This window comes from Panicum virgatum, chromosome 5N, assembly GCF_016808335.1.
Source record: "Panicum virgatum strain AP13 chromosome 5N, P.virgatum_v5, whole genome shotgun sequence".
In the NCBI taxonomy this organism is placed as follows: Eukaryota; Viridiplantae; Streptophyta; class Magnoliopsida; order Poales; family Poaceae; genus Panicum; species Panicum virgatum.
This window is the reverse complement of record NC_053149.1, coordinates 61210342-61235832: the sequence shown is the minus strand read 5'-3', so window position 1 is coordinate 61235832 and position 25491 is coordinate 61210342. Positions and strand designations below refer to the sequence as shown.

Sequence of the window (25491 nt, the reverse complement as noted above, 5' to 3'; positions counted from 1 at the left end):
GGAAAACAACAGGCTCAAGCCACCTACCGCCGCGTCGTCAAGCCACATGCAATGACCTTGGAGGCTGGGACCCGGAGCTTCAGGCAGGCTTGACAGTGCGCCAGTCGACCAGACAAGTGGTTGGTGATTGCAGGACCCCGGATCCCACCTCCCTAGTCCCCGCCGTGCACGTGCCGGTGCCGTTCGAGCGCAAGTAGTCGGCGCTAAGGAATGACATCATCAGAACAAGCTGCGAAATGGCGCATCAATTCAGGTTTCAGCTGATGGTCACTTGACCTCGGGTAGAATTGGGGTCGATTAGAGAGGCAGGAGTAGCCTCTCACTCAAAGCCTCAAAGGGAGAGCTCATGAGCTCAAGATGGGTACGGGTGAAGAAGTAGAGCCTGGAAGTACACTGCGGCATCGTAGAGTGTCGTATCTGCAGTCCCGTCATTTCGTTTGTCTTGCAGAATTCACAAGTCATCCGCAGACTCGCTGTAGTTTATCGGTTTACGACGAGGGCAAAACGGGCAACGCGAAGACCTTGCGATCTCCGCCTCCACCAAGCCATCCGCCCGCCCGTCCGTCTTCCTTCCTCCCCCGCACACACTGACACTGACCCACCTACCTCCGCTTCGCCACCTCTAAAATCCACTCCCCAGTAACCCAACCAAACCCGCCCACTGATTTCCGACGCGCGGTAGCGAAGGGGGCGAGGCAGCGCGCAGCCATGGACTTCCTGCAGGGGCAGAGCACGGAGACCATGGTGGCCGTCGCCGTCGCCGTCGTCGCGGTCGCCGCGGGCGCCGCCTTCGTCCTCCTCCGATCCGGGAAGACCAAGGGTATGGACATGCGCATATCATACTACTATAGGTGCGCGTTTGCGAGATGTACCCGGTTCGTGTAAGATCTGGTTGCCAGCGGGCTCCGCGCCTCACAGTAGCACCGGTGGTATTAGCGATTTTAGAGTGGTGGTTCAGTTACCAATTTTGGAAATGTGACTGTAGGTGGGGCTCATGTGCGTCAGAGTGTAGAGTTGTTAGTACATAGCTGGAGATGATCTGTAGATGTTCTACTAGGAGCCTCCTAGCACTTTTAGGAAGCATTGAAGTATCGGTCCTGCTTGTAGGAGGCTGGCAAACAAGTACTAATTTTCACCGGTTACATATGAACCACAGTTACCAGAATCTCAGGACACGTTTGTTTTGACTGACTGCTCCATTTATGAATGGCCAAGGTGGAGCATTGAGCTGAATTTCCTTATCTTTGTCTTGGTAGCTCAGATCCTAGCATGTTATTTTGAGAAAAATACATATAAAACTGTTCCCCAACTTCTCTAACCACATGATATAAACAAATGGCATGTTTTACCTGCATAGAAGGAAATGCCTGCTTTTCATGGTTCTGATGTAGTTTTAGCGACTTAGATCCTGATTCTCGGTAATATTGTTATAATTCATTGTTTAAATAGACTTCTGAAGTACATTGTACGTTAGTTTTTGCTGTACTTGCAATTTGTACCTAGCATCCACCACTTATTTTGAGTATCACCCAAAAATTATTTTTTTCTTGGGCGTGTATTTTGTAACTAAAGTTCAATAGTTATAACTTGATTTGATTTTTGTGCTATCATATTTCCCCCAGGGTGCTTGGATCCTGAGAACTTCAAGAAGTTCAAACTTGTTGAAAAGAAGCAGATAAGTCATAATGTTGCCAAGTTCAAATTCGCTCTTCCAAGTCCAACTTCTGTATTGGGCCTTCCAATTGGTCAACATATCAGTTGCAGGTTTTGATTCTGCCTTTCTTCTAAATTTTGCTACTATAGGTCTATAGCGCACAATTTTTAAACTATATCTGTGTTCCCTTATGTTTATGCAGAGGACAAGATGCTACAGGTGAAGAAGTAATCAAGCCTTATACCCCTACTACCTTGGATTCTGATCTCGGATATTTTGAGCTTGTCATAAAGGTAAATATTTATATTGACACTTCCTATTGTGTGGACATATTATCTGACAAACCTGGACAGTTTTTTTCCTGCTTTTTGCTCACAAGTTCTTCAATCCTTTCCATAATGCAGATGTATCCTCAAGGGAGAATGTCCCATCATTTCCGTGAGATGCAAGTTGGTGATTATTTATCTGTGAAGGGACCTAAGGTGATCATCATGTTCTGAGCTTCTGATCTACCCAGCTTAGGTTTCTTTTATTTTTACAGAAAACATCAGTTACTGAGTGCTGAGGTGAATTCAAATGGATTTTCTTTAATTCCTGTGTGAGGCCTACATTTTTATTGCATGCACATTTGCCTTCAGTTAGGAGGTGAATATGACTTCTTCTCTGTTGTAGGGTCGTTTCAAGTACCAAGTTGGCCAAGTGAGAGCATTTGGAATGCTGGCTGGTGGATCAGGCATTACTCCAATGTTCCAAGTAACAATCAATCCAGAGTTCTATATTGTGATTTGCTACAAAGCACTTCTAGTGATCAGTGGTCTTTGTTCTGTTCCTACAGGTTGCCAGAGCAATTCTTGAGAACCCTAATGACAACACCAAGGTTCACTTAATCTATGCTAATGTCACATATGAAGACATTCTTCTGAAGGTAGAAATCAACCTTATTTTCATTTGCGGTTGCGATGGTTGTAATGCAGTCAGTTCAAATACCATAATTAATGTATGGGTTTTCTCTTACTGATGTGGCGTTTAGAATTTCATCAACCACACCTTCTGTGGTGTATATGATTTAGTTGATTGTTGTAGACGTGTTTAACATTCTATGCATACATCAATGTTTAACATTCAATCACCCATTTTCTCTTTCTGCTCTACTTACCATATTTTTCAGCTTAAGTTTTCATTACTTATGTTATTGTTGAACTTAAAAAATTGTTGGGCACGAAATATCTGTGAGTTGCACACTTGAATTCAGTAGCTGAAGCTTAACATGTAACTCATAGCTTTCTGAGAATTTTCTTCGAATGCTGAAGATTATATAGCCAGTATAAAACGATATAATGGCACTAATCCTTGCTGGCAACATATGCTTGGAAGGATTTCCATTGCCAATTATTGTTACTACTGCGACAAGATTAGCCATTATTCACTTTGTGATATTGTTTTTCTATACATTGTTTTTGTGATTCTTTTCTTTAATCTGTCAGACTGAATTGCACATGCTCTTTATGAGGAGCTGCCATGCTGAATATAATAATTTCTATTCAATTCATGCAGGAAGAGCTGGACAACATGGCCAAAACCTATCCCGACCGCTTTAAGATCTACTATGTTTTGAATCAGGTTTACTTCATATGCTTTTGAACTTTTGAAGAGATTTAAGGCATCAACATTCTTGATTTTGTGTGTAGGAATACATTAGAAACATTATTGCAAAACAGAAGCTCCACTACTCCAAGGTCTCCTTTTTTATATCGCATGTTTAGAAACGACTGCAAAATTCCTGTTATAACTGAAACTTCTGGGCTGTTGAACAGCACAACACGCCTAGCTAATTGCAAACAGCAATAAACATATGTACAGATATTTAAAAGATTGCTGGACTAATAAACAGTAATTGTAGGATTTAAAAATGTTTTGATTGTATATCATATTTGAGTAAATTTCCTTGGTACACTGTTCTCTGTTTTCTTGTGTTATTATGCTGAGTTTCTGTTTTGCATTCCACTAATTAGGATATTATCCAAAGACATCCATGACATATTCAGTTTTTTACAAATGCAGCCTCCTGAAAATTGGAATGGTGGTGTTGGGTTTGTGTCCAAGGAAATGATCCAATCTCATTGCCCAGCGCCTGCTGATGACATTCAGGTAATATTGAGTCTTGGTGTGTTTTTTTCCCTCTCGGTTCACTACGGGGTTGATTGCTTGGGTTGAATGCTTCTGGTAAACTTCCCTGTTTTCATGTATCCAACCTGGAGGTTTACAAAGGTACGCGATTGCTTATTTCAGATCCTGAGATGTGGTCCTCCCCCAATGAACAAGGCGATGGCTGCACACCTTGACGAGCTCAAGTACACAAAGGAGATGCAATTCCAGTTCTAAGCAACGCTGAGCTCACGAATAATAAGGTGACCGGCATGGTTCTTTGGTTAAGGGAACGGTTTCTGACCGTTTGTTGACATTAGGAATTCAGGATTGCATGATCAATTAGTATTGCGCCAGCAACTTGTGCAGTCGCCATTTTTTAGCGCAAAGGTTATCTCTCTCGAGGGAAGCCCACGTTGGCAGAGACTCCATTGTTGCTATTATTGATTTGAAATGTGTAACATTGGATGCTATAAGAAACATTACATTACCACGGATGAACTACGCAGGGGACCTTGTACTTTTGGAATTCTGGCATTTAGGCCTTGTTTTGATCTCAAAACGAAAAATGCAAAATTTTTGTAAATCGCTTGCATGATGTACTAAATGTAGTCAAAAAAATAAATCGCATTAAACAAATGGATTGTAAATCGTGAGACAAATCTAATGAGTCTAATTATGATGTGATCAGACACTAAATTGCTACAGTAATGTTACGGTAAACAAACTTTGATGATGGATTAATTAGGCTCATTAGATTTGTCTCGTAGTTTACAGCCGAGATTTATAATTAGTCTATATTTAATACTTCAAATATTGAAGATTTCCTTCTAAAAACGCAAAAATACAAAATACAAAATGATCTAAACACATCCTTAATGTTCACGATACGTGGCCTGATGAGAATGCTAGACATCACTGAACTCCCTGTTTAGATCTATAAAGCCAAAATGTAAAAATTTTGTAAATCGCTTGCATTGTGTACTAAATGTAGTCGAAAAATAAATCGCATTACACAAATAGACTGTAAATCGCGAGACGAATCTAATGAGTCTAATTAGGATGTGATTAGACACTAAATTATTACAGTAATGCTACAATAAACATGCTCTAATGATGGATTAATTATGCTCATTAGATTCGTCTAGTAGTTTATAGACAATATCTATAATTAATTTTGTGATTAGTTTACATTTAATATTTTTTCAAATATTGAAGATTTTCTTCAAAAAATCTAAAAAATCAAAATGCAAAGTGATAACAAGACCAGTCCGATTGCTCTTGTTAACAAGCGGTGACATTGGAAACGATTTCCAAATTCCAACAGAAATTCTGGAAACGAGCAAAATTTCAAAATTCTCAAGCACATCCTGGAGCGTACGCCCTTCAGAATCCGTACTCGCTTTCCAAACTCCAGAGCCAATAGGACGCCAGGCCAGGAGAGCGGATCGGTACCGGGCTGGAGAACCTGCACCCGGCGGATGGAGCTCGCCCGCCGCCGTTGGAGCCGCTGCCCGACCTCGCCTTCAACTCCGACCGGCTGCGCGCCGCTCCGCCCTCCCTCGCTCCAGCTGCCGCCCGAGCCCTGCTCGCCAGCGGGAGCTCGCCCGCCGCTGCCTCCTCCGCCGTCGCGGCCGCGGAGGACAGGGGAAGGCGAAATCGAGCCGTCGTCACCCAGGAGCCGCGAGCGAGCTCTGTCAAAAAAATGTGAGCGAGCTGAGCCAGCCTCTTGCAGGGAGCAGCGCGCGAGCCATCTAAGAGCAAGGCGTTGGATTGCTGCTGGACGGTGGATCACGGCGACTGCAGAGGAAAGTCAGCATCCGCCGACTGCAGAGGATCTGGTTCCCGTGACCCAATCCCCGCTTCCCTTATCCTGAAAACAACTCCCCTCTCTCTCTCTCCCCTCCCGAAAACCCCCGAGCAGCCGACACACACCAGCACACAGCACGAGCGAAGAGACGCGGCCATGGCGATGGCCCCGCCGCCCGCCTGCTCGCTCCTCCGGGTCGCTGCGGCTGCGCCCATTTCCGCCGCCTCCACCTCCGTTTCCACTCCGCGGGGCCCCGGTTTACTCCCTTCCCCGCGTTCCGCTTCCGCCCGCCGCCACCTCACCACGGCATGGTCCCCAAAGGCCGCGGCCTCGGCGTCTGTCGAAATCCAGGATGAGTACGCGGATGAGATGGACGCGGTGAACATTGCGCAGGACGTCACCCAGGTGCATGGTCGCTTCCCGTCCCCCATGCTTTTGATAGTGATTTGGGTATATGAAGTGTATTGCGTTCCGGATTTTCATGGGAATGTGTTTAGTGATTGCTCTTCAATCAGCTGACGACTATCATACTTTTATGGAGTTCAAATTCTGATGGTTTCACCGAACATAATTCAACTACCTTTCATGAAATGGCAGCTGTATAGGGGATACTTGGCTAAATCTATACACTATTTGTTCACTTTCAGTGTGCCTAATTGCATTTCTGATAAAATAATTGTCATATTTACCAGCTAATTGGAAAAACACCAATGGTGTATCTCAATAATGTTGTTGACCGTTGTGTGGCTAATATCGCTGCAAAGCTCGAGTACATGGGCCCTTGCCGAAGCGTCAAAGATAGGTACATAATTGAGATTGCAGCATAGTTTGATGGTTGATGCCCTTGATGCAATCATTTGTGTACCAACTCATGCTTATGTTTACAGGATTGGGTTAAGCATGATTAATGATGCTGAAGAGAAGGGATTAATTTCTCCAAATAAGGTTATAGACCATTCTTATATTATTTGTAATGCTGCTGTCACCACCAATATTGTAATTTACACAGATAGTTTGTTCCTGTGCAGACCATCTTGGTAGAACCAACCACTGGCAATACTGGTATAGCCATTGCTTCTGTGGCTGCAGCTAGAGGATACAAGCTGATAGCTACTATGCCTTCATCAATAGACATCGAGAGACGCATTCTTCTACGTGCATTTGGAGCGGAGATTGTGCTATCTGATCCTACCAAAGGACTAAAAGGAGCTTTTGATAAAGCAAAGGAAATAGTTTTGAGGACACCAAATGCATATATGTTTCAGCAGTTCAACAACGAGGCAAATAGTGAGGTTGAACTTGATCTTTATCATTTACTCATTCAATACCTGTAATGCAGCAAATGCGGAATTCATTTGCCTTTTTCTTTAAAGATCTATTGAGAAGCCATTTGGGTAATTACAGATCCACTTTCAAACCACAGGCCCAGAAATATGGGAAGACACACTGGGTACTGTTGACATACTTGTTGCAAGCATAGGGACAGGTGGTACCATTACTGGCACAGGGCGCTACTTGAAAAGGATGAACAAGGATATTAAGGTTCCTACTTTTGCTTTGATTAATTCCTGAATGATAATTGTGTTAATTGGATTATCTTGTATTGTCTCAGCTTAATAATTCTGTGTATCTTGTCTGATGCTGTTGTGCTTAGTTTATTCCCTTTTGAGCTCCTTGAAGCCTTCATATTTGTCAAGGTCATGATTTCTAACAGAAATTGAGCCTTGCAATAATTCTCCCTCTCACTGTTAACCTTACTGCTGTAAAGTACGTACAAATTAGTTGTTTTTGTAGGAACATAGGCATTATCGTCGAATTTTTTTTTGCGAACGTCGAACTAGTTTTTAGCAAAAGTATAGTGGAACCAGCATTCTGTTATATTCTTTTCAAATTTAACGTTGTTCAACTATCATAATTTCGGGAAAGACAGTTGATTTACACAAGGCTGATGTCAAATTATCTGTGATTTCTGTAACCAGTAGAATGAATTAATGTTTCATACTCCTAGAAACTGTTTGATTTTGTTTATATAACTTTCCTCCTATCATATTAGGTCATTGGGGTAGAGCCAGCTGAAACTAGTGTGATCTCTGGTGACAACCCAGGTAACACGTTACCCATTGGTCACATTGTTATACACAGTTGAACATACTGGGGAAACAATGTTGTTGAATACCTTTTGCTTGTCGCTGACATACTGTTGGTTATTGTCAATAAACAACAGGTTACATTCCAAGTATATTAGATGTTCAGTTGATTGATGAGGTTGTGAAGGTCTGCAATGCTAACTTTAGAACTTTGATTATGTCATCAGATGATCTTGTTGACAATTTTTACAGTCAGCTGAGTCATTACAATTGTTGAATTTGCAGGTTAGCACCGCAGAAGCCGTCGAATCTGCTAGGGAACTTGCACTAAAAGAGGGCTTGCTGGTGAGTAGTGCTGTTAGAGGAGTCAAGGGCCCATTGGGCCTTAGCCCATTAGGGTTTATTAGTTGCTTGCTTAGGGGCAAAGTCAAACCTCTCTATATAAGGAGAGGAGATGTATCAATCTAATCAAGGAAGAGATTAAAAGGAAATCCCTTCTCTCTTGCCGGCCGTGGGCAAAGCCCCGCGGCCGGCATTCCTAGTGCCCCCACGATCCTGTTGGATCGAGGGATTGAGGAGGAAGAGAGGGGCTGCTGTGCTACAGTACCCGCGGAGCTACAGTACCCGCGGAGCTACAGTACCGCGGTATTGTTCACGAGATGTCCGCCAGTTGCTCGATCTGCTGCGACTTCTCGCCCTCGGCTTGGATCTGTTGGGCGCCGGTTATGGTGGTCGCGGACGGCTGCTTGCCCTCGAATGAACGCGTCGGCGGAAGGCCGATGGCGCGGATGCCGGTTGCGCGCCCGCAAAGGCGAGCGCTGGAGCGCCCGACTGTGTGCCCTCGAATGGAGGCGCCGGCATGCCGAGGACGAGGGCCGCCGGCTGCGCTCCCGCAGATGAGGCCGCCGGCGCGAGGCCGATGACTGGAGATGCCGGCTTCACGCTCGCGAAGGAGAGCGCCTGTGGCAACTCGTGGCACTCAACTGGCGCAAGGGCTGCCATCGGCGGCCACCCGGGTGTGGATGGTGGCGGGCACACAGACGGCGACGGCGGCGACCAGACGGGCGGCGACCATACGGGCTTCGAGGGTGGCCGCGCGACCGGTACCAGGGGCGCCGTCGGTGGCCACATCGGCGTGGGTGGCGACCATGGAAGTGGAGGAGGAGGCAACCTCTCCTCCCGAGCTATGAGGCGTTCGTCAAGGGCTGCAGCCTCGCGAGTCATGGCCTCTACCTTCGCGGTGAGATGACCGATGATCACGCCGTCCATGGTGGGTGACGCAGGATCGGATTTGAATCTGATACCAGATGTTATGGTGGTTGTTGGATCGAGGAGGAAGAGAGGGGCTGGTGTGCTACAGTGCCCGCGGAGCTACAGTGCCATAGGTACTGTTCACGAGATGGCGTCAGCTAGGGTCGTGGAGGCGCTAGGAACGCCGGCTGCGGGGCTTTGCCCACGGCCGGCAAGAGAGAAGGGATTTCCTTCTAATCTCTTCCTTGATTAGATTGATACATCTCCTCTCCTTATATAGAGAGGTTTGACTTTGCCCCTAAGCAAGCAACTAATAAACCCTAATGGGCTAAGGCCCAATAGGCCCTTGACTCCTCTAACAAGTGCACTGTAACATGGATTGCTTTTTATGTTTCTTTTCTTCTGATTATTATAACATCTACTTGAGTTTCACTTTTATGTGATCTGTGATTCGTTTATGGGGTTTATTTGCAGGTTGGTATTTCTTCAGGCGCTGCAGCAGTTGCTGCTATTAATGTTGCCAGAAGACCTGAAAATGCTGGAAAGCTGATTGCGGTGAGAGCATAACTGCATGTTAAGTTCATGTTCATTTAAGGCATTTTTTCCATGACTCAGAAAATTAACTAGTCACCCACTTTTGAAGGTCATTTTCCCCAGCTTCGGGGAGAGATATCTCTCCAGCATCCTATTCCGCCCAATATATGACTCAGTTCGAAGAATGAGGAAGAAATAGGCAGCCTTTTACAACTTAAATAGAGTGACCCTTCCCTCCTCTAAACGTGACTGGCTTCCACGGCATGACAAACATGAAAGAGTAAAGACCCTGGTAGATTGCAACAAGCAGGGTACAAAGGTTTGAACTGGGAGAACACCAATCATAGGGCCTTGCAGCTGCATAGAGTTTCTTGCAATTGAGCTGCAGGCCGCAGCTTGGTTCAGGACAGACTGCCTCACGTTTAGAACCTGCCGCTACAACCTTGGTGAAACATGCAGAATGGGGTGCTGCAGTTAGCTTAGAATCTTTCTTTCAGTAGCCTAGGACTGGGGATAAACCAGATTTGTAATCTGATAGACTGATACGCACTTGAGCTGATCCTAGTAAGCAATTTATCGGCACATTCTTTTTCCTACTGAAGTTTGATTGTTTCATTTCTTATTGGGCCTCTTTTTTTTTTTTTTTGAAAAGCTTGCGGGAGCATCGCTATGTCATTTAAGAAGGAGAAGCAAGCAGGTTCTCACAGCCCTAATATTCATAAAAGAAGTTCAACTCGAACTCAAATAACAATAACTTAAACATTTGAACTAGGTATCTCTGGCCGCCCACATGCCATCTTCCTGCAGTTCACCTCCGTCTTGATTTCTTGCAATACCTCCGCCGGCGTTAGAGATTTGTGATCAAAGACAAGTCGATTCCTCACCTTTCAAATGTTCCACGCACCGTAGATCATCATAGCAGATTTAAGTCTTCTCTCCTTCCGGGGCAAATGCACAAGCTCCTTCTCCCACCAGTCTATTATGCTGACTCCGTGTGCCGGCATCTGAATAATATTGGAGGTCCAAACTACCATCCTACTCCAAACCTGTCTAGCAAAGCTGCAGTGCAGTATCAAGTGTGATGCCGTCTTATGCTCCTGATTGCAGAGAGCACAAACCGGATCACACGGCCAATTCCTAGCCAACAATGTATCTGCTGTTAAAATCTTGCTCTGTACCAACAACCATGCAAAAAACCTGTGCTTCCCCTCAGTTTCTGCCTGCCAAATGTGGTTTGCCTTGAAGGTACTGTAGTTTCCCTGAAACTGAACATTGTAAGCGGATTTTGATGTATACACTCCATCCGGCATCCACTTCCAAGTGATGTTATCTCGTTCCCCTGTCAACTGCACCTCTTGCACTTTGTCCCACAGCTCCACGAAGCTTGCCATTTCTTCAACTGTTTCCATTCTCCATAGTCGTCTTGTCCACTTTTGATTGATCAGCTCCTCCTTTACTGATTTGTTTTTTCTCCATGCTAGCCGAAACAGTGCTGGATAGAAATCCATCGGTGCATTCCCACCCATCCATGATGATTGCGAGAAGCTTGTTGTTTCCCCTCTCCTAAAGTCACTTTTGTGCTGGCTCGAAAGAGTTGCTTGTCAATTGCATTTACTGGGGGTTCAGTGCCTACCCATGGCTTGTCTGGTGAAGTCCACTGGAACCACAACCATCACAGTCGTAAGGCTCTGCTAAATAGATCCAAGTCCATTATCCCAAGTCCTCCAAACTTGTTTGGTCTCAAAGTTTTTGCCCATCTCACTAAACAGTGCCCTCCATTAGTCTCTGTCGTTCCTTTCCAAAGGAAACTCCTCTTAGCTTGTCAATCTTCTTAATAGCCCAGTTTTGCAATCTGAATACTGTGAGGAAATATGTTGGCATAGAAGAAAGCACTGTGTTAATCAGTCTTAGCCTGCCTGCTTTGTTTAGCAATCTCCCTTTCCAAGCTGCCAACTTTCCTCCTACTTTGTCAATCAATGGCTGGACATCAACTCTTCTAATTTGCCTGACATTGAGTGGCAAGCCGAGATATGTACATGGAAAAGATTTAATTGGACATTGAAAAGCCTCCATGATATGCTGCACATTCAGTCCCTCACATCTGACCGGGTACATAGCACTTTTCCCAGTATTTGTAATTAATCCAGAAACAACCCCAAAAGCATCCAGTATGTTTTTAACCACCTCCACCTCTTCAGTTATTGGATTGACAAATATTGCAGCAGCATCAGCAAACATACCGATCCTAAGCTTGGCATTCCTATTACAGATAGGTGTCAGTAAGCCCTGCTCAGTTGCTTTGTTGAGCATTAGCTGCAGAGGTTCCATTGCCAAAATGAAAAGCATTGGGGATAGAGGATCCCCTTGTCTAAGGCCAGTTTTGTGCTTGAACCACTTTCCCCTTGCTCCATTCAGCAAAACTGTCAAAGTTGCCTTGCCCAGCAAAGTAGTAACCCATGCTCTCCATTTGTGCCCAAACTCCAAGTGTTCCATGACATCCTGCAGGTAGTCCCACCTTACTGTATTGAAAGCTTTAGCTATGTCAAGCGTCAGGAAGAGAGTTGTCTTTTTGGCCCTATGCAGCTCTCTAATCAAATTCTGAGTATACAAGAAGTTATCATGAATACTCCTTTTCTTGATAAATGCACTTTGTGCCCTTGACATCATTTGATCCAGCTCTGTTTCCAATCTAGTTGCCATTAATTTTAAAATGGTCTTTTGTAATGTTGTGTAACAGGCTAATGGGCCTGTAATCCCCTACACTCTTTGCATCCTCCTTTTTTGGCAAGAGAACAATGTGCGCATTGTTGAGCAGATTATAATGCTGATCATGATTGGTGTAGAAATAATTGATAGCTGTTTGTACATCTGCTTTAATAATCCCCAAACTTGCCTTGTAAAAGATTCCAATGAAGCCATCAGGCCCGGGTGCTTTGTCAGGCTCTATATCTTGAATCACTGCTGTCACTTCTTCCTCTATATGGTGTACAGCAAGCCTATTGTCGTACAGATCCCTCCTGTTCAACTGAATGGCTTCCCAGTCCACTGTAGCCTCTCTGTGCTGTTGTACAGCAAGCCTATTGTTGTTTACAGAGAGCTTTGGAAAACACAGTTGGCCTTCTCATCGTCCCCATTATTCCCTCCTGGGCATGCAGATGAAATTCTTCCTTCGCCTTTCATTGGTCTGAAGATATAGGGCAGCTCCAATGTATGGAACGTGAGGGGTACTAAGACCATGCTATGTCATCTCTGCTAACTTAGTAAAATTTGCTCCAATATATAACACCTCATTACACCCATCCATGGATGAAACCAGACCCACAAGCCGCAGCCTTCCTCCCTTCTCTCTCCTCTAGCACCGGGTGCCCAAACAAGATACCGGTGCTAGAGATTGCTAAGCTAGCACCAGCACTCCAATGTATAGCATCTTCTATATTCTTTTCTCTCTCCTCTTAGCACCTCCTTGGAACACACATTGGAGCTAAGAGCTTGGTGTTTGCTTCACTTGCTCGAATACTGTTGAGCTTAGATTGTTGTTTTGCCCTTAATTTTTCCACCGCTGTCAAACCCAGCAGTTGTGCCTTCAGATCCCTCAATCGTGCCTCCGAGTTCCCTGTTTAGTTCCCAAAAATTTCAAGATTTTCCGTCACATCAAATTTTTGGACACATGCATAAGTATTAAATATAGTTTTTAAAAATAACTAATTACACAGTTTAGCTGGAAATGATGAGATGACTTTTTTTAGCCTAATTAGTACATAATTGGATATTAATTATCAAATAAAAATGAAAATGTTATAGTAGTCAAACTCAAAAAATTTCGCGAACTAAACACGCCCTAAGTTGCCGATGTTCCTGAACGACTTATTGGGCCTCTGGATTGCTAGTTCTTGCGAAGCCCCAAGATTGAGAGGACTGCGGTTGTCATTTTTTGTTCTGTAAACGATCAGAGCTCGAGTTAACAAAGACTAGTGAATTATTTGCAGAGCTCAGGCTAAACGGGAAGCTTTCAGAGAGTCACTAGTGTTCATAGGCGGGCCCAGTAGCAGGGACCAATTCGACCCCTCTCTCTCTCGTGTGTGTTTTCCTGATTTCCTCTAGTCCGTCGGGGAATCCTGAACTCTCGCACGTCCAGGATAGGGGAAGCGGCGGCGCCGCCTGTGCAACGGCGTAGCTCTCCTCTGTCCCGCCGCGCTCTCCTAGCCGCCTTGCCGTCGCAGTATTTGCGCTCCATCGCTCCCCACCCAGCCCAAGGGGGTGGGGGACATGTCGGCTTCGGATCTTCCTGACGAGCTTTGGGCGCGCGTCCTGGAGCTGGGCGTCGTGTCGTCGGCGCTGGGGTTCCGCGACCTCTGCTGCCTCGCCATCGCCTCCCGCCGCCTCGGACGCCTCTCGCTTCACCCCGCCCTCTGGTCGGCGCTCCTCTCCCGCGACTTCCCCTCCCAATCCCAACCCTCCTCCTCGTCCTCCACCTCCCAGCAGCACCCCAAATCCATCTACAAAACCAAGTAATTTCCCTCCTACCCTTTTCCCTCGATCGTTATTTCCATCTCGTGCGTACGGGTGTGCTCTACTGATGCTCTTTGTTTCAGGTTCGAGAGGCACAAGGTGCGGATCGCGGAGGCCAGGCGGCGGGCTGTGTTCGAGGCGGAGGCGCGGGTGCTTGCGTCAAGGAGGCGGCTGGCGGAGCTGGAGGAGTCGATGCGGGCAGAGGGTGAGGGGATGAAAGCCGCCGCGCAGGAGCTGGACAACCTTGAGAGGGTCAGGTCGGTTCGTTAGATTTCGTGCCATATAATTTCTTACGTGCTATAATATCACTGAATTCTCCAAAAATTGACCCCTTTTTTTTTGCCATTCTGTATGTCGGTATGTGTTATCATTTCTCACCTGCTCACTACTACAATTTTGGTGTGATTAGAAAACACACATCAATTTTCGAACCTAGATCAATCAGAGGAGCTAGAGAGCATCGAACCAATAGAGTATGAGGTGCTAATTTGCTCACAGATAACCAGCTATTTAAGCAGATCGGTAATTTAGTTATCAGCGCACAAGCAGAAAATATTGATAGAGGTGCTTGCTTGCACAAGCGACAGGCCAAGGTTCTGTCAGACCACATAAATGTCTGGTTAAATCATGTCATTATTGATGTTATTTGTTCTATACTTTTTTTTTGAAAAGCTTATTTGTTCTATACTTCAATCCTTACAAATTAGAAGTCTCCTGCTGTCCTCCATGTACTATGTCTTGCAGCAGTGTTCAGCAGCTGCATTTTGTTAAACTGTATGATCTGTTCTGCATGAGATTGTTGATTTGGCTAACATCTTCAACCAAAAATGGCTGCCCTCCCATTTGTGGTGCATTACGGTAGAATTCTGTTATCTCATATGTTTGATCCATGGTCAATTGTCCTATCCACCAAACAGAAAATTTTCTTGGAGTAGAGCAACGCCATTTATCCTGTTACAGGTAAGCATTCAAATGGTGCACAACAAAAATCATAACTTGTATCCAGCAGCATTCAGATTGTTATTGGCACACTGGTTAGAAAAGGCAAGCTGTATCTAAAATTAGTGTACAGAAATATTAAGGATAGATTATCTTCAGTCCAACACATTTGAATTGGAAACTTATGGTTACAACCCAATCCTCTCCACCACCTCTTCAGTGTATTGAGCTTCTTTCTTGTTTCTCTTTCCTTTTTGAAGATTGGCTAGAAGTTCTGCCATTCTCTGGAGATAGGAGGGGGCCACCTTAGCCAACCGGTATTTAATCTGAGGATGATATCATGCAATGGCATCTCTATCATCTGGCCACACGATGGATCCTGTGTAGCACATTGCTTCTTGCCTAATGCTACAGTTCTGCCTTGTAATGGACAAAAGCATTCCTGTAAATATGTAGTCAGGACCATGAACAATACAAGCAATATTTTGCTTGTTAGATGGTTTTTCCATTTCACAGTTGATGATTAGCTCTTCTGTCATCAGTACATCGTCTGGCCTATGTTCAAGCATCCATGGCTTGGAGTGTTGGGACAGATTTATAACTGGCTTCTGGTTTCCATTACTTACCATATATTCTGATTGCACAATTTCTTGCTGTCTGAAATGTTTACAGGAGAGCTTCTGTGGCATTAAATGTATGGCAACCACAAGTTGTTCATGGTCGCCAGAAGCAGTTGGTTCAGCAGTGCACAGTTTCTGTCGATTCTCGTGTTAGTGATCTTAACATGGAGCTGAAAGTCTGTAAGCAACAAATAGCAACTTATAAGAACAGTTATGTATGTGATCACCTGTTTTTCACTACAAATGAGCAACATAAAAAGACTAGCCTTACAATAGCTGTGTCTTTTTCTGCCACTGACAGAACAAGGAGAAGCACAAGCTGAATGAGTATGAGGAAGCATTGAAACGAGCAAAATATCATCCGCTGCAGGATAGCCATACAAGCGGAGTTATCAATGAGCCACGTGCAAAGAGGAAGAAACTGAAGTGAACCTACTGTTTGCTTTCAGGTCCTCCACTGTCTCAAGGTACCAATAACTCTTAATAATTAGTATTCTAAATCCATGGAGAAGATTGATGGAATATACTTGACAATTTTGCTTTTGCAATAAGAGTAAACTTTTTCCTGACGCATACTTTTATTCTGACCTTTTATGTCTATGCATGTGCACATATTAGTTTATTGTTTACATCATCAGATGTTGCCATCGTCAGATTGGATAACTGGTATTGTTATGTGTTTACTTACACGGCTATTTCTGTTTTGCGCAGATAGCAACACCTGTACGGCACCAAGGGGCAAGGGCTAATGCATTATGCATCCATCTAGGGGGAAGGTGCGGATGTCTCGCAGATTGGACATCACATCAAGGCTTCTTCATGCGCTCAGTTTCCTGCCCATGTGCAATTGTGGATGCTGTAGGCTATGGCCGTGGCATTCTTCTTTGCCACTTTGCCTGGCACGAAGATGCTACATGACAGGAAGCACCTCCGGTGTTTCCATGTTGCTGAAAGAATCTCGTTCGCGCATGTTGTTCACCGTCGGCCGACGGCCGGCTAGATGATTCTGTTGCAGAAAGAGGCCGACTATTCTATCACAGAATAGTCTGGCGTTGATGCTTATCCCTTCACAAAGCTGTGGGCTGAAGCTTGCCACATTTGACTTTGAAAACTGTAACCTGTACGCAACTATGCATCTTGTATGTTGTATACCATCCCATCCATACGTGACACGTAGACACCTTCTCTATTTTCCATTCCATGAGAATCCAAAAGAAACCTATCAATATCTCTCGCTTTATATGCTCTTGGGCTTATTAGAAAAGTACGGATCATTTGTTAGCTTCCTCACGTCCCTTTAATGCATTACTGGATCTGTGCAAAACGTCAAAGCTTGGTGTTAGGCACAGTGACATCCGGGGAAACAGATCTCCAAATATTTTACCCACATGGCCACATGGAATGGAAGAAAAGGAAGCGTGCATCTAAGCATCTGCTCCTTCAGGGCGCGTTTAGTTCCCAAAAATTTTCACCCAAAAATTTTCACCTCTCCTTTAAACACATGTATGAAGCATTAAATGTAATTAAATAACAAAACTAATTACACAGTTTGGATGTACATGACGAGACGAATCTTTTAAGTCTAATTAGTGCATGATTAGCTATAAGTGCTATAGTAACCCACATGTGCTAATGGCGCGGTCAAAGGCCTCAAAAGATTCGTCTCGTGGTTTCCAAGTGAGTTCTGAAATTAGTTTTTTAATTAGTGTCCGAAAAGTCCTTCCGACATCCGGTCAAAGTGCTGATTTGACATCCAAAATTTTTGGATGGGGAACTAAACGCGCCCTCAATTTTCTTGTTCTGGCAAAGGTCGAATTCCTCTTCTGTTTCCCGCCGGAACAGAATTGGTTAATCTTTCTCAAGACTGAAATCCTGCAGATTTTCGAGCAATCAACCAATAACGCGACGGATGTGGGCGGGAAAAGATCTGTAGAAAAGAACAGCGGTCTCGACGCGTTTGCATTGCAGCTCGGCACCAGGCGAAGTTTTGCTTGGACCAGGCCAGAACACAAGACGGACACCGCCACATCTCTCCCCCATCTCGAATTCTGGAGTCTGAACCGTCCGGCCGACGTGGCACGCCTTGTCGCCTTCCGTGCCGCACCCTCCCGCCAGCCGCGCGCGCCTTTTGACCCGAACGTTTTCCCTCTCCCGTCCGAGGCCCGCGCTGCGGCCCCACCTGCCATCGGAATCGGGAATCCAGCCTATAAAACCACCCAACGTTTCTCCGGTTCGGAGTCCCAGTACCCGTTTCACCGCGTACTGGGACCCAAGGATCCGGACCCACATGTCAGGGGGCTAAAAATAGTATAAGAGCCTCAGCCACCCCGAGGCGGCCTACCGCCACACCACCCCGCACGGCCGCACCTACCTTGCCCCTCTCTCCGTCTTCCTCGCCCTGATCCGGTTGCCAAATCCTTCGCCTTCGTCGTCGTCTTCACCGAGCCAAATTGATCGGAGCGCAGCGGTGATCCTGTTCCATGCGCGGAGCGTGGTAGAGTCGGAGGATCCTCTCGCCGTCGCCTTCCCCTTTCGCCGCCCGTTTCTGGTAGCCGGGATCAGCCGAGTTGGATCTCGAGGCATAAAAGCGTTGCGGGCGTCCGGCGAGGATACGATGCCTGCGGTGCTCGCCGCGTTCGCCAGCCTCCGCGCGGCAGCAGCCATCGTCTCCGGGAACTCGTCCTTCCCCTGCTCCCACCGCCTCAAGCATCGTTTTAGTAGTAATTTTAGTAGTAGTAGTAGTAATTGTCTTTGACCATTGCCTTCCCCTCGTCGTCGATCTGGTTGTGCTCGATCCGAGGCTTGTTTGGTTGTGTGGGTTCCGTGCTCGATCTCGCACGCTTCCCGGTTTGTCGGAGTTTGGTGTCTGGGTTCGATCTGCAGGTTCGAAAGGGAAGCAGTTTGGGGTGTTGGTCGTGGTGATCGGCATTCCTACAAGAAAAGAGGTATTGAAGAACTTCACCATTCATGTTTCTTCTTAACTGAAACTTTGCTATTCGGCATCATGGAATCATTTAACGATTGTGTAAATAGGCTGTGAAGTTTGATGTTTATGACATTTTGTAGGGGATAATTGTATGTCTAATCCAATTAGCACACAAATTGTCACATATATGTTTCACTTAGCAGTTTGATAAAAATAAATAATTTTGCTGTGTTTCAAGTGCTTGAAACCAATTTATTTTTCAATCACTATCCTTGCCCCTTGGAGCAGCATCCAGCTATTCATTGTTTGAGATTGTTCGTGTGATCCAAGGACCTAGGGCTGTTGTTTCCAGGTGCTTTAAGAATAGTCACACCAAAAGAATGAGAAAGTAACAAAATACATTTTATGAATCTCATGTTCCCATGCTGCCCCTCTAGATTAACAAAAAAGTAATAGATTTTGCAGCTTCAAATATAAGAACAATATGCTGCATATGGTTGCGACGTCATCTATTTCTGCAGTCTTCATAATTGTATCCAGTAATTCTGGATCGCTCTGAATTCTGATGCAGCCCAAATTTGCGTAAAAATTGCTTATTACTTATGTCCATTCTCCTTTCAACAGAAACTTCTCTTCGTAATTTGGAATTAAACTTGTGGATGGGCGAACCTTTGGCAGACTTTACTGCTGAAGGTATTAGCAGCAGCTCATGTCTCTGCCGCAACACCTGTGAAAAACCAGGTTGGGAACACAGCTATGCTTGCTTGAAAAATGAGCAAGATGATTTGGTGGTTGAGGAAATTGGAATGGCTCTTACTGAGGTGATTGCCTTTGGTGATGGTGACAATGACGAAGGACCAGATTTGGATGAGGATTCTAGCGATGATGATGATGATGATGATGACCTTATTCTTTCTATGGAATCTGATTCAACTGATGATTTAGTGGATGTTGACTCTGAATTGGTCATATCATCTGCCTCTTCTAGTGGTGATGCATCGGAATCATCAATTAGCAAATCAGTTGATGAAAAGTCTTCAATTCTTGTAAGTTTATAATTTAGTTTAAAGTGTTGATTCTTTCATTCTTTTTATATATTCCTGGTCAGATATTGCTCCTTATGCATATTATTCTGATACCGTATTTTCAGTAGCTATGTAGCTCTATTTTCATTCACAAAATTATTCGCAATTATTACAGACTTCATTTAGGTCGTTGACCCTATCTATGTTGGGCGCTCGGGTCCATTACAAGCAGTGGAAGAAGACTGCGGTAGAGAATCGAGGACGCTTTACTCTAGTTAGAATAGAAATCAAAGCCTAGCTATCCTACCTGTGCATTAGTATGTTTGATAATAGAAGAACAATGTGGGTTTAATTCTTTTTTCCTCGTAGCTGGTGGTATGGTTGCTTGCTGACAAATTGATGCTGTATGAGCTTGATGTTAATTTCTGTGAACCTTAATATTTGTCGTAGTATATGGGTTTGATGTTGGAATTAGAATTTCTTAGTTCATTATAGCTGACGGCCATCAAGGTTTTGCACCTTGGATGGTGGTTACTACCATATTGCACCTGCTGACTGAAAAAAAGCACAAACCAAATTTGTTTTGTTAACATGTATAAATTATCTTTCCATGCAGGGCACTCCAAGGCTGGTTTCTGCAATGAAGGGAACCCGTGCAAAGCAGGGAATCATAACAAAGTTAAGCGTTTCATGGGCCCCTGATGTATATGATCCTCCTGTTACTTCTGACTCGCATACTGTGAGAGGGCACCAGAGGAGTTCAAGGAAGGGCCACTATAAATACAAGCCCTCCAAGAGCAGCAGCAGCAGCAGTAGCCGCAATACCAGTGGCAGCAAAAAGGACAAGAAGCATTCTCGCCACAGCAGCAGCAGCAGCAAAAAGGACAGGAAGCATTCTTCCCGCAGTACCAGTACTAGTGGCAGCAACAGAACTGATACGAGTTCTCATTATCGTAAGGCATACAATGGTGTGGGGATCAGTAGCAGCAGAACTGTGACATGTGTTCCAGAATCTGCTAAGGTATCTTCATTGGTGCTAGCTGAAAGTGCCGTGCTGCCGGAGATAGTTCCTGCACTCAAGACTATGGAGCCAATCAAATGTGCTACCAGCTGCGGCAAGGAGAAGCCATTTGCATTGCTGTCACGCCAGTTTTCCCCGGCAAGGTACAAGGGGATGTTCTCCTTTTGGAGTCAAAACCAACTGGCTTCTTAATATTCAGTCGCGGCTATAGGCGCACTTGGGAGTCTTCGTTGCCAATCATGTGGTACCAGTGAGGCTCATCGTATTGCAATCGTTCTTTTCGTTGCACTGTTTATTCGGTTTGTTTCTGAAACTCCAGAGATCACGTTCTCGAAAATCGTCACGAAAATTGTCAGGCAAAGCACTTGTATGTTTCAGCTTCCTTTTTTTGAAACGAACCAGGCAGAAGAGCTGTTGATTATATTAAAAACTCAGACTGTATGTTTGAGCTTCTGTTCTGTTCTTTACTTGATCGTGTAACTTTCATCTATTTTTATGTGTTTGCCATTACATTGAGACCATGCTGTATTATTTGCACGTTATTACACTGCGGGGATTGGTTCAGTTTTGTGTCTGGTTATGTTGCGGACATGCCAGTGCTACCAATGTCCGTCTGGATTGACTGAATTCTCCTGGTGCCCAAACACGTTCGAAGCTGTCTCTAATTTGAACATACCAGCAAATTGCAATGGATCTGTTGTATATATTTGTACTCTACTTATATCGAGATAAATATCGTCTCACGTGCCCAACGAAAGGAAATACACATATGTTGAGCGGATTTTCAGGTTGTATGCCTTTTGATTTGCCATTACTCGAATGCCCTCAACTCCATCTCCGAGCTTGATGGTGCTTCGCAATCTGCGGAGCAAGCATTTTGCCGCCAACCTTGCGACTAGCTCAAATTTTCCATGAGCTGCTTGCTGATTTTGGCCTGAAATTTTGTTTGAAATTTGCCAAAAACAAAGTGACCTGCACGACAGCATTTGGAATGTGCTCGAACCTCGTGTTTTCAAATTTTCTCCCGTTTCAGCAAGGTTTAAAAGACAGCAATTAGAGCGCAGGTAGATGAACAAGGAAGTAACCTAAAAGCTACCTCAAATCGAAAGGACATAAAGCAAAGCATTCTTCCAATTGTCACGGTGAAGATCGTCCAAATGATTATCCAAACTGTGCGTCTGGTGTGATCTTCGGAGTCGGAGGCGCTTCGCATGTTAGCGGTTTTCTGGAGACGGATGGTTTGTTGGTACTTGGCATATATATACGTGTCCGAGTAGACCACAAAGCCGGACGGGTTCCAGGTTGGCGCAGGGCTCGGCACGAGGCCCGCCCGGATACCGGATCACGTGGGACAACGAGAAAATATTGGAAATTCCGATAAACAAACGACAGTATCAACAATTGCAAAGGTGAGGCGGTGAGGGTTTATAGGAAGGAAAAATTATGAGATGAAGTGTTTTGTCATAAATTTAGGTATGGAAGCTGAATACGATGGGTTAGTAGAGAGGAAATTTCTAGAGCAAGATATTTAGCATATGTGTTTAGAGTAACCGTACCATATGTTTGATCTTAGTACTATGTACCTAGAATAACTTAGCATCACTGCGATTCATTTATGTAACTAGGGAATCACCAAAAGTCCTTACAAGAACAACTGCCTCCCATGAATTTATGGAAGCGAACACGATCCCTAACAATGATTTCTCGATTGTATGACTTGCTTATTATTTTTGCCACTTCATGGCAATCCGGGCAAAACCTCAAGTTCTTTACCACTCGAATGGCACGAGGGGCTTTCGTCTTTAACAATCCGTATGCAATGGCTAGCCTTTCACTATGCTCACAAAGGGCAACTTCTTTTTCCTCTTCACCAACGTCATGTAGAACGGCTGCAGTCCAAGGTTTGTGGCCAGCTCGTCGTACCCGGTCGGCTATTTCTCTCAGAACCAGTCTTATCTCCTTGATTTCAGGGTGTGAATCATCACTCACCACAAATTTATGCAAGTAGCCGTTTATTTCAATTGAACTACAACCAGCAACAGCAGTAACATTGTTGTCTTTCATCCTTTTCCTCATATAGCTCACTCTATCCCATTGGGAGTTTGACGCGTACAAGTTGGAGAGCAGAACATAGTTCTCCGGATTAAGAGGTTCTAACTCAAGGAGCCTCTTTGATGCTGATTCCACTATATCTATCCTGTTTGAGCTTTTGCTAGCCACAAGAAGAGCCCTCCAGATTACTGAATTTGGTGAGATAGGCATACCAATAACAAAGGAATAAGCGTCATCCAGAAGGCCAGATCGGCACAGGAGGTCCACCATGCAGCCATAGTTCTCCATTGAAGCTTTGATTCCCAATTTTTGCATAATAGACCAATACCTTCGCCCATCATCCACTAAACCACTGTGAGCACAGGCTGACAGCACGCCAATAAAGGTGACATTGTTAGGCTGCACCTGGAATATCACAGTACACACAAGAACTTAGGTGAGATATGAGAACTGTAATGGCAACTTTGTGGTTTGTGAAGACAATATATGCAATCCTAAATCATAATTATATGAAAACTAGCTTTAATATGCGAACTACCTGGAGAACTAATTTGAGCATGAGAACTGAAAACCAAAGCGCGCTTCAGTACAAATTAGCTTCTATTGCTGATCATTTGTAGTCAGTGCATAGGACCCCATTATCACCTAACCAACATAATCAACAAGTTGCTGACCAATCGCTAGAAACATGTCAGTGTGCAACATTATTTACCTTGAGCTCTAGCATTCTCGAGAAAAGCCTCAACGCATCATCTACAAGCCCATGTATCGCCAATCCGACAATCATTGCGCTCCATGCCTTTGTATCCCTCTCCACCATTGCATCAAACACCCCTCTTGCCCGCTCTATCAACCCGCACTTTGCATACATATCAATCAACGCCGTGCTCAGCTCCAGATCAATGGTGATCCCTTTCCTATCTATATAAGCATGCACCCACCTCCCCAAATCAAGTGCCCCTGCCTTGGCGCACGCGGATATTACACTGACCATAGTGACCTCATCCGGCTCCACGCCAGCCGCTTGCATCTCCCGGAACAGCCCCAAAGCCTCATTCACCATCCCCACCCTCGAGTACCCACCGATCATCGCGCTCCAGGCCACCAAATTCCCGTCCCCGGCCATGCCGTCAAACACGGTCCTCGCGAGCGCAACCTCCTCGCACTTGGCGTAGAGGTTGAGCAGCCCGGTCTGCACGTAGGCGCCGGGCTCGAGCCCCTGGCGGAACGCCTGCGCGTGCAGCTGGCGCCCCTCGGCGGGCGCCGGCGCGGCCGCGCACGCCTTGAGCGCGAACGCAAGCGTGAAGCTGTTGGGGCGCGGGGACCCCGCGCGCAGCATGCGGCGGTAGGCGGCCAGGGCGGGGCCCGCGGCGGGGAGCGCGCGGATGAGGGAGTTGTAGCAGAAGGCGGTCGGGTCCGGGATTTGGTCGAACAGGTTGCGGGCGTAGGAGGAGGCCGCGGCGCGGGCGGAGGCGCAGGCAGCCAGGAGCTTGGAGAGCGCGAACGCGGCGGTGAGGCGCGGGAGGCGGAGCCGGAGGAGGTGCGCGTGCGCGCCGCGGAGCGCGAGGAGGCCCGGGCATCGGCGCAGCAGCGCGACGATGTGCGCCTCGAGGGCCTCGCGCTGGAGGGCGGCGGCCTCCTGCGGTTTGAGCAGGCGCATGCGATGCGAGCGCGGCGGGGGGCTGCCTCAGAGCGCTCGGGACGTGGCAGCGGCGCAGGGTAAGGAGCGCGGGGGCTGGTTCGTCGGCTCGTGTGCAGGGCACGACCAGGGTTTTAAAAACCGACCGGACCGGCCTAACCGCCGCCCTCCGGTACCGGTTTACCGGACTGGTTAGGCCGGTAACCGGTGGAAACCGGTTGAATTCAAATCCAAATTCAAATAAATTCAAAAACTCCCATACAACCGGTTCCGACCGGTTCACCGGCCGGTTTGACCGGTTTACCGGCCGGTTTTACCGGTTTACCGGTCGGTTTGACCGGTTTGAAATTCAAAAGCCCCCGTGCAACCGGTTTACCGGCCGGTTTGACCGGTTTACCGGCCGGTTTGACCGGTTTGATCGGTGGGCCTTCATGGGCCGGCCCATTTTTTTTCTTTTTCTTTTTTGATTTAACTTTAAATTCCCACAAACTATACTAAATGAATGAATTTTTGAGAAAATTTGACACCATTAGATTCATCACACCTTGAAGTATTTTTAGGAATTTTTTGGAATTTTTTCATTTTTTGAATTCAAATTTAAAATTTGAATTTTGGCCGGTTGGGTACCGGCCGAAACCGGAACCGGACCGGACCGGTTTGACCGGTAACCGGTCAAACCGGACCGGTTCCCACCGGTTAGGTTAACCTTGGGCACGACCGAACGGACGGGATGGGGCCGAGACGGCTCGCGGGAGATGCAGCACAGCGCGGCGCCAGGCCCAGTGATCACAGGTAGTACAAGGGCGGGAGTGGCTGCACCACCCTCCCCGCCGGCGACCCTGGGAAACATTTGGTCCGTCACGTGACTAGTCCCTGCTTCCAAGCGGCAAACAGACCGGAGATCCCCGCAGACAGACCGGTGGGCTCGGCGTGTCGTGCGCCACGCATTGGCGCCCGACACCCCAGAACCCTCCATCCCCACCGCATCATGTCAGCATCGGAGCAGTAGAGAACGAGCACGAACCAGCCAGCGGCTGGCATTTGGCCGCCGGCGTGTGCCGCGCCGTGATTCCCAAGCTCTCCGTCGTGCGGCCGCAGAACGGGGATCACGTCCGAATCCAGCGAGAATTCCCGTTGCCGCTGACAGCGTCGTGCGTGCGCTCCTACTCCTCCCCAACTTTCTCCCCACCACGGCCTCCCCTACTCCTTCCCCTTCCTTCCTCCCCTTTCCCCGGCCCGGGCCGGGATAGCCATTCCATTCGGCGTTCGCCTTGCTGTA

The 25491-nt window shown here is 46.1% G+C and overlaps 5 protein-coding genes across 7 annotated transcripts; 4 read left to right on the top strand and 1 right to left on the bottom strand.

Annotated features, from left to right (window-relative positions):
• The first annotated feature begins 518 nt into the window (after window positions 1-518).
• Window positions 519-4328, top strand: LOC120672804 (NADH--cytochrome b5 reductase 1-like). The gene is made up of 9 exons (XM_039953397.1): window positions 519-820; window positions 1623-1764; window positions 1857-1947; window positions 2059-2136; window positions 2327-2407; window positions 2490-2579; window positions 3209-3274; window positions 3716-3802; window positions 3944-4328. The coding sequence occupies exons 1-9, from the start codon at window positions 709-711 to the stop codon at window positions 4034-4036; spliced, it is 840 nt and encodes a 279-aa protein (XP_039809331.1). The 5' UTR covers window positions 519-708; the 3' UTR covers window positions 4037-4328.
• Window positions 4329-5686: 1358 nt separating this feature from the next.
• LOC120672803 (cysteine synthase-like) lies at window positions 5687-10082 on the top strand. The gene is made up of 10 exons (XM_039953396.1): window positions 5687-6014; window positions 6302-6411; window positions 6497-6554; window positions 6638-6901; window positions 7014-7151; window positions 7663-7714; window positions 7834-7883; window positions 7982-8041; window positions 9422-9502; window positions 9591-10082. Exons 1-10 carry the CDS (start codon window positions 5766-5768, stop codon window positions 9678-9680), a joined length of 1152 nt encoding a protein of 383 aa, XP_039809330.1. The 5' UTR covers window positions 5687-5765; the 3' UTR covers window positions 9681-10082.
• A 3395-nt stretch (window positions 10083-13477) lies between these two features.
• On the top strand, window positions 13478-16789 carry LOC120672805 (F-box protein SKIP24-like). Of its 3 annotated transcripts, none has more exons than XR_005674325.1 (5): window positions 13478-13989; window positions 14074-14247; window positions 15602-15729; window positions 15851-16016; window positions 16261-16789. XR_005674325.1 is itself a non-coding variant. In XM_039953398.1 (5 exons), exons 1-4 carry the CDS (start codon window positions 13748-13750, stop codon window positions 15977-15979), a joined length of 708 nt encoding a protein of 235 aa, XP_039809332.1. In that variant the 5' UTR covers window positions 13538-13747; the 3' UTR covers window positions 15980-16016; window positions 16261-16789. The 3 variants fall into 3 exon arrangements, 1 of the variants encoding a protein (XP_039809332.1); XR_005674324.1 differs by having other exon boundaries at window positions 13526-13989; window positions 15602-15759; XM_039953398.1 differs by having other exon boundaries at window positions 13538-13989; window positions 15602-15764.
• Window positions 16790-17791: 1002 nt separating this feature from the next.
• Window positions 17792-21085, top strand: LOC120672802 (dentin sialophosphoprotein-like). The gene is made up of 3 exons (XM_039953395.1): window positions 17792-18494; window positions 19100-19521; window positions 20117-21085. The coding sequence occupies exons 2-3, from the start codon at window positions 19135-19137 to the stop codon at window positions 20711-20713; spliced, it is 984 nt and encodes a 327-aa protein (XP_039809329.1). The 5' UTR covers window positions 17792-18494; window positions 19100-19134; the 3' UTR covers window positions 20714-21085.
• Window positions 21086-22032: 947 nt separating this feature from the next.
• Window positions 22033-24326, bottom strand: LOC120676299 (pentatricopeptide repeat-containing protein At2g02980, chloroplastic-like). The gene is made up of 2 exons (XM_039957533.1): window positions 23286-24326; window positions 22033-22978 (listed from the first exon to the last, which is right to left on the bottom strand). The coding sequence occupies exons 1-2, from the start codon at window positions 24231-24233 to the stop codon at window positions 22151-22153; spliced, it is 1776 nt and encodes a 591-aa protein (XP_039813467.1). The 5' UTR covers window positions 24234-24326; the 3' UTR covers window positions 22033-22150.
• Between the last annotated feature and the right edge of the window lie 1165 nt (window positions 24327-25491).

Coding starts and splice junctions, on each gene's coding strand:
- LOC120672804 (XM_039953397.1), top strand. CDS start 709: ATGGACTTCCTGCAGGGGCAGAGCACGGAGACCATGGTGGCCGTCGCC. Junction 2,137..2,326: donor TATCTGTGAAGGGACCTAAG/GTGATCATCATG, acceptor TCTCTGTTGTAG/GGTCGTTTCAAGTACCAAGT. Junction 2,580..3,208: donor ATGAAGACATTCTTCTGAAG/GTAGAAATCAAC, acceptor CAATTCATGCAG/GAAGAGCTGGACAACATGGC.
- LOC120676299 (XM_039957533.1), bottom strand. CDS start 24,233: ATGCGCCTGCTCAAACCGCAGGAGGCCGCCGCCCTCCAGCGCGAGGCC. Junction 22,979..23,285: donor CGAGAATGCTAGAGCTCAAG/GTAAATAATGTT, acceptor GTGATATTCCAG/GTGCAGCCTAACAATGTCAC.
- LOC120672803 (XM_039953396.1), top strand. CDS start 5,766: ATGGCGATGGCCCCGCCGCCCGCCTGCTCGCTCCTCCGGGTCGCTGCG. Junction 7,715..7,833: donor GATCTCTGGTGACAACCCAG/GTAACACGTTAC, acceptor AATAAACAACAG/GTTACATTCCAAGTATATTA. Junction 8,042..9,421: donor CACTAAAAGAGGGCTTGCTG/GTGAGTAGTGCT, acceptor GTTTATTTGCAG/GTTGGTATTTCTTCAGGCGC.
- LOC120672802 (XM_039953395.1), top strand. CDS start 19,135: ATGGGCGAACCTTTGGCAGACTTTACTGCTGAAGGTATTAGCAGCAGC. Junction 19,522..20,116: donor ATGAAAAGTCTTCAATTCTT/GTAAGTTTATAA, acceptor CTTTCCATGCAG/GGCACTCCAAGGCTGGTTTC.
- LOC120672805 (XM_039953398.1), top strand. CDS start 13,748: ATGTCGGCTTCGGATCTTCCTGACGAGCTTTGGGCGCGCGTCCTGGAG. Junction 13,990..14,073: donor AAATCCATCTACAAAACCAA/GTAATTTCCCTC, acceptor TCTTTGTTTCAG/GTTCGAGAGGCACAAGGTGC. Junction 15,765..15,850: donor CAACTTATAAGAACAGTTAT/GTATGTGATCAC, acceptor TGCCACTGACAG/AACAAGGAGAAGCACAAGCT.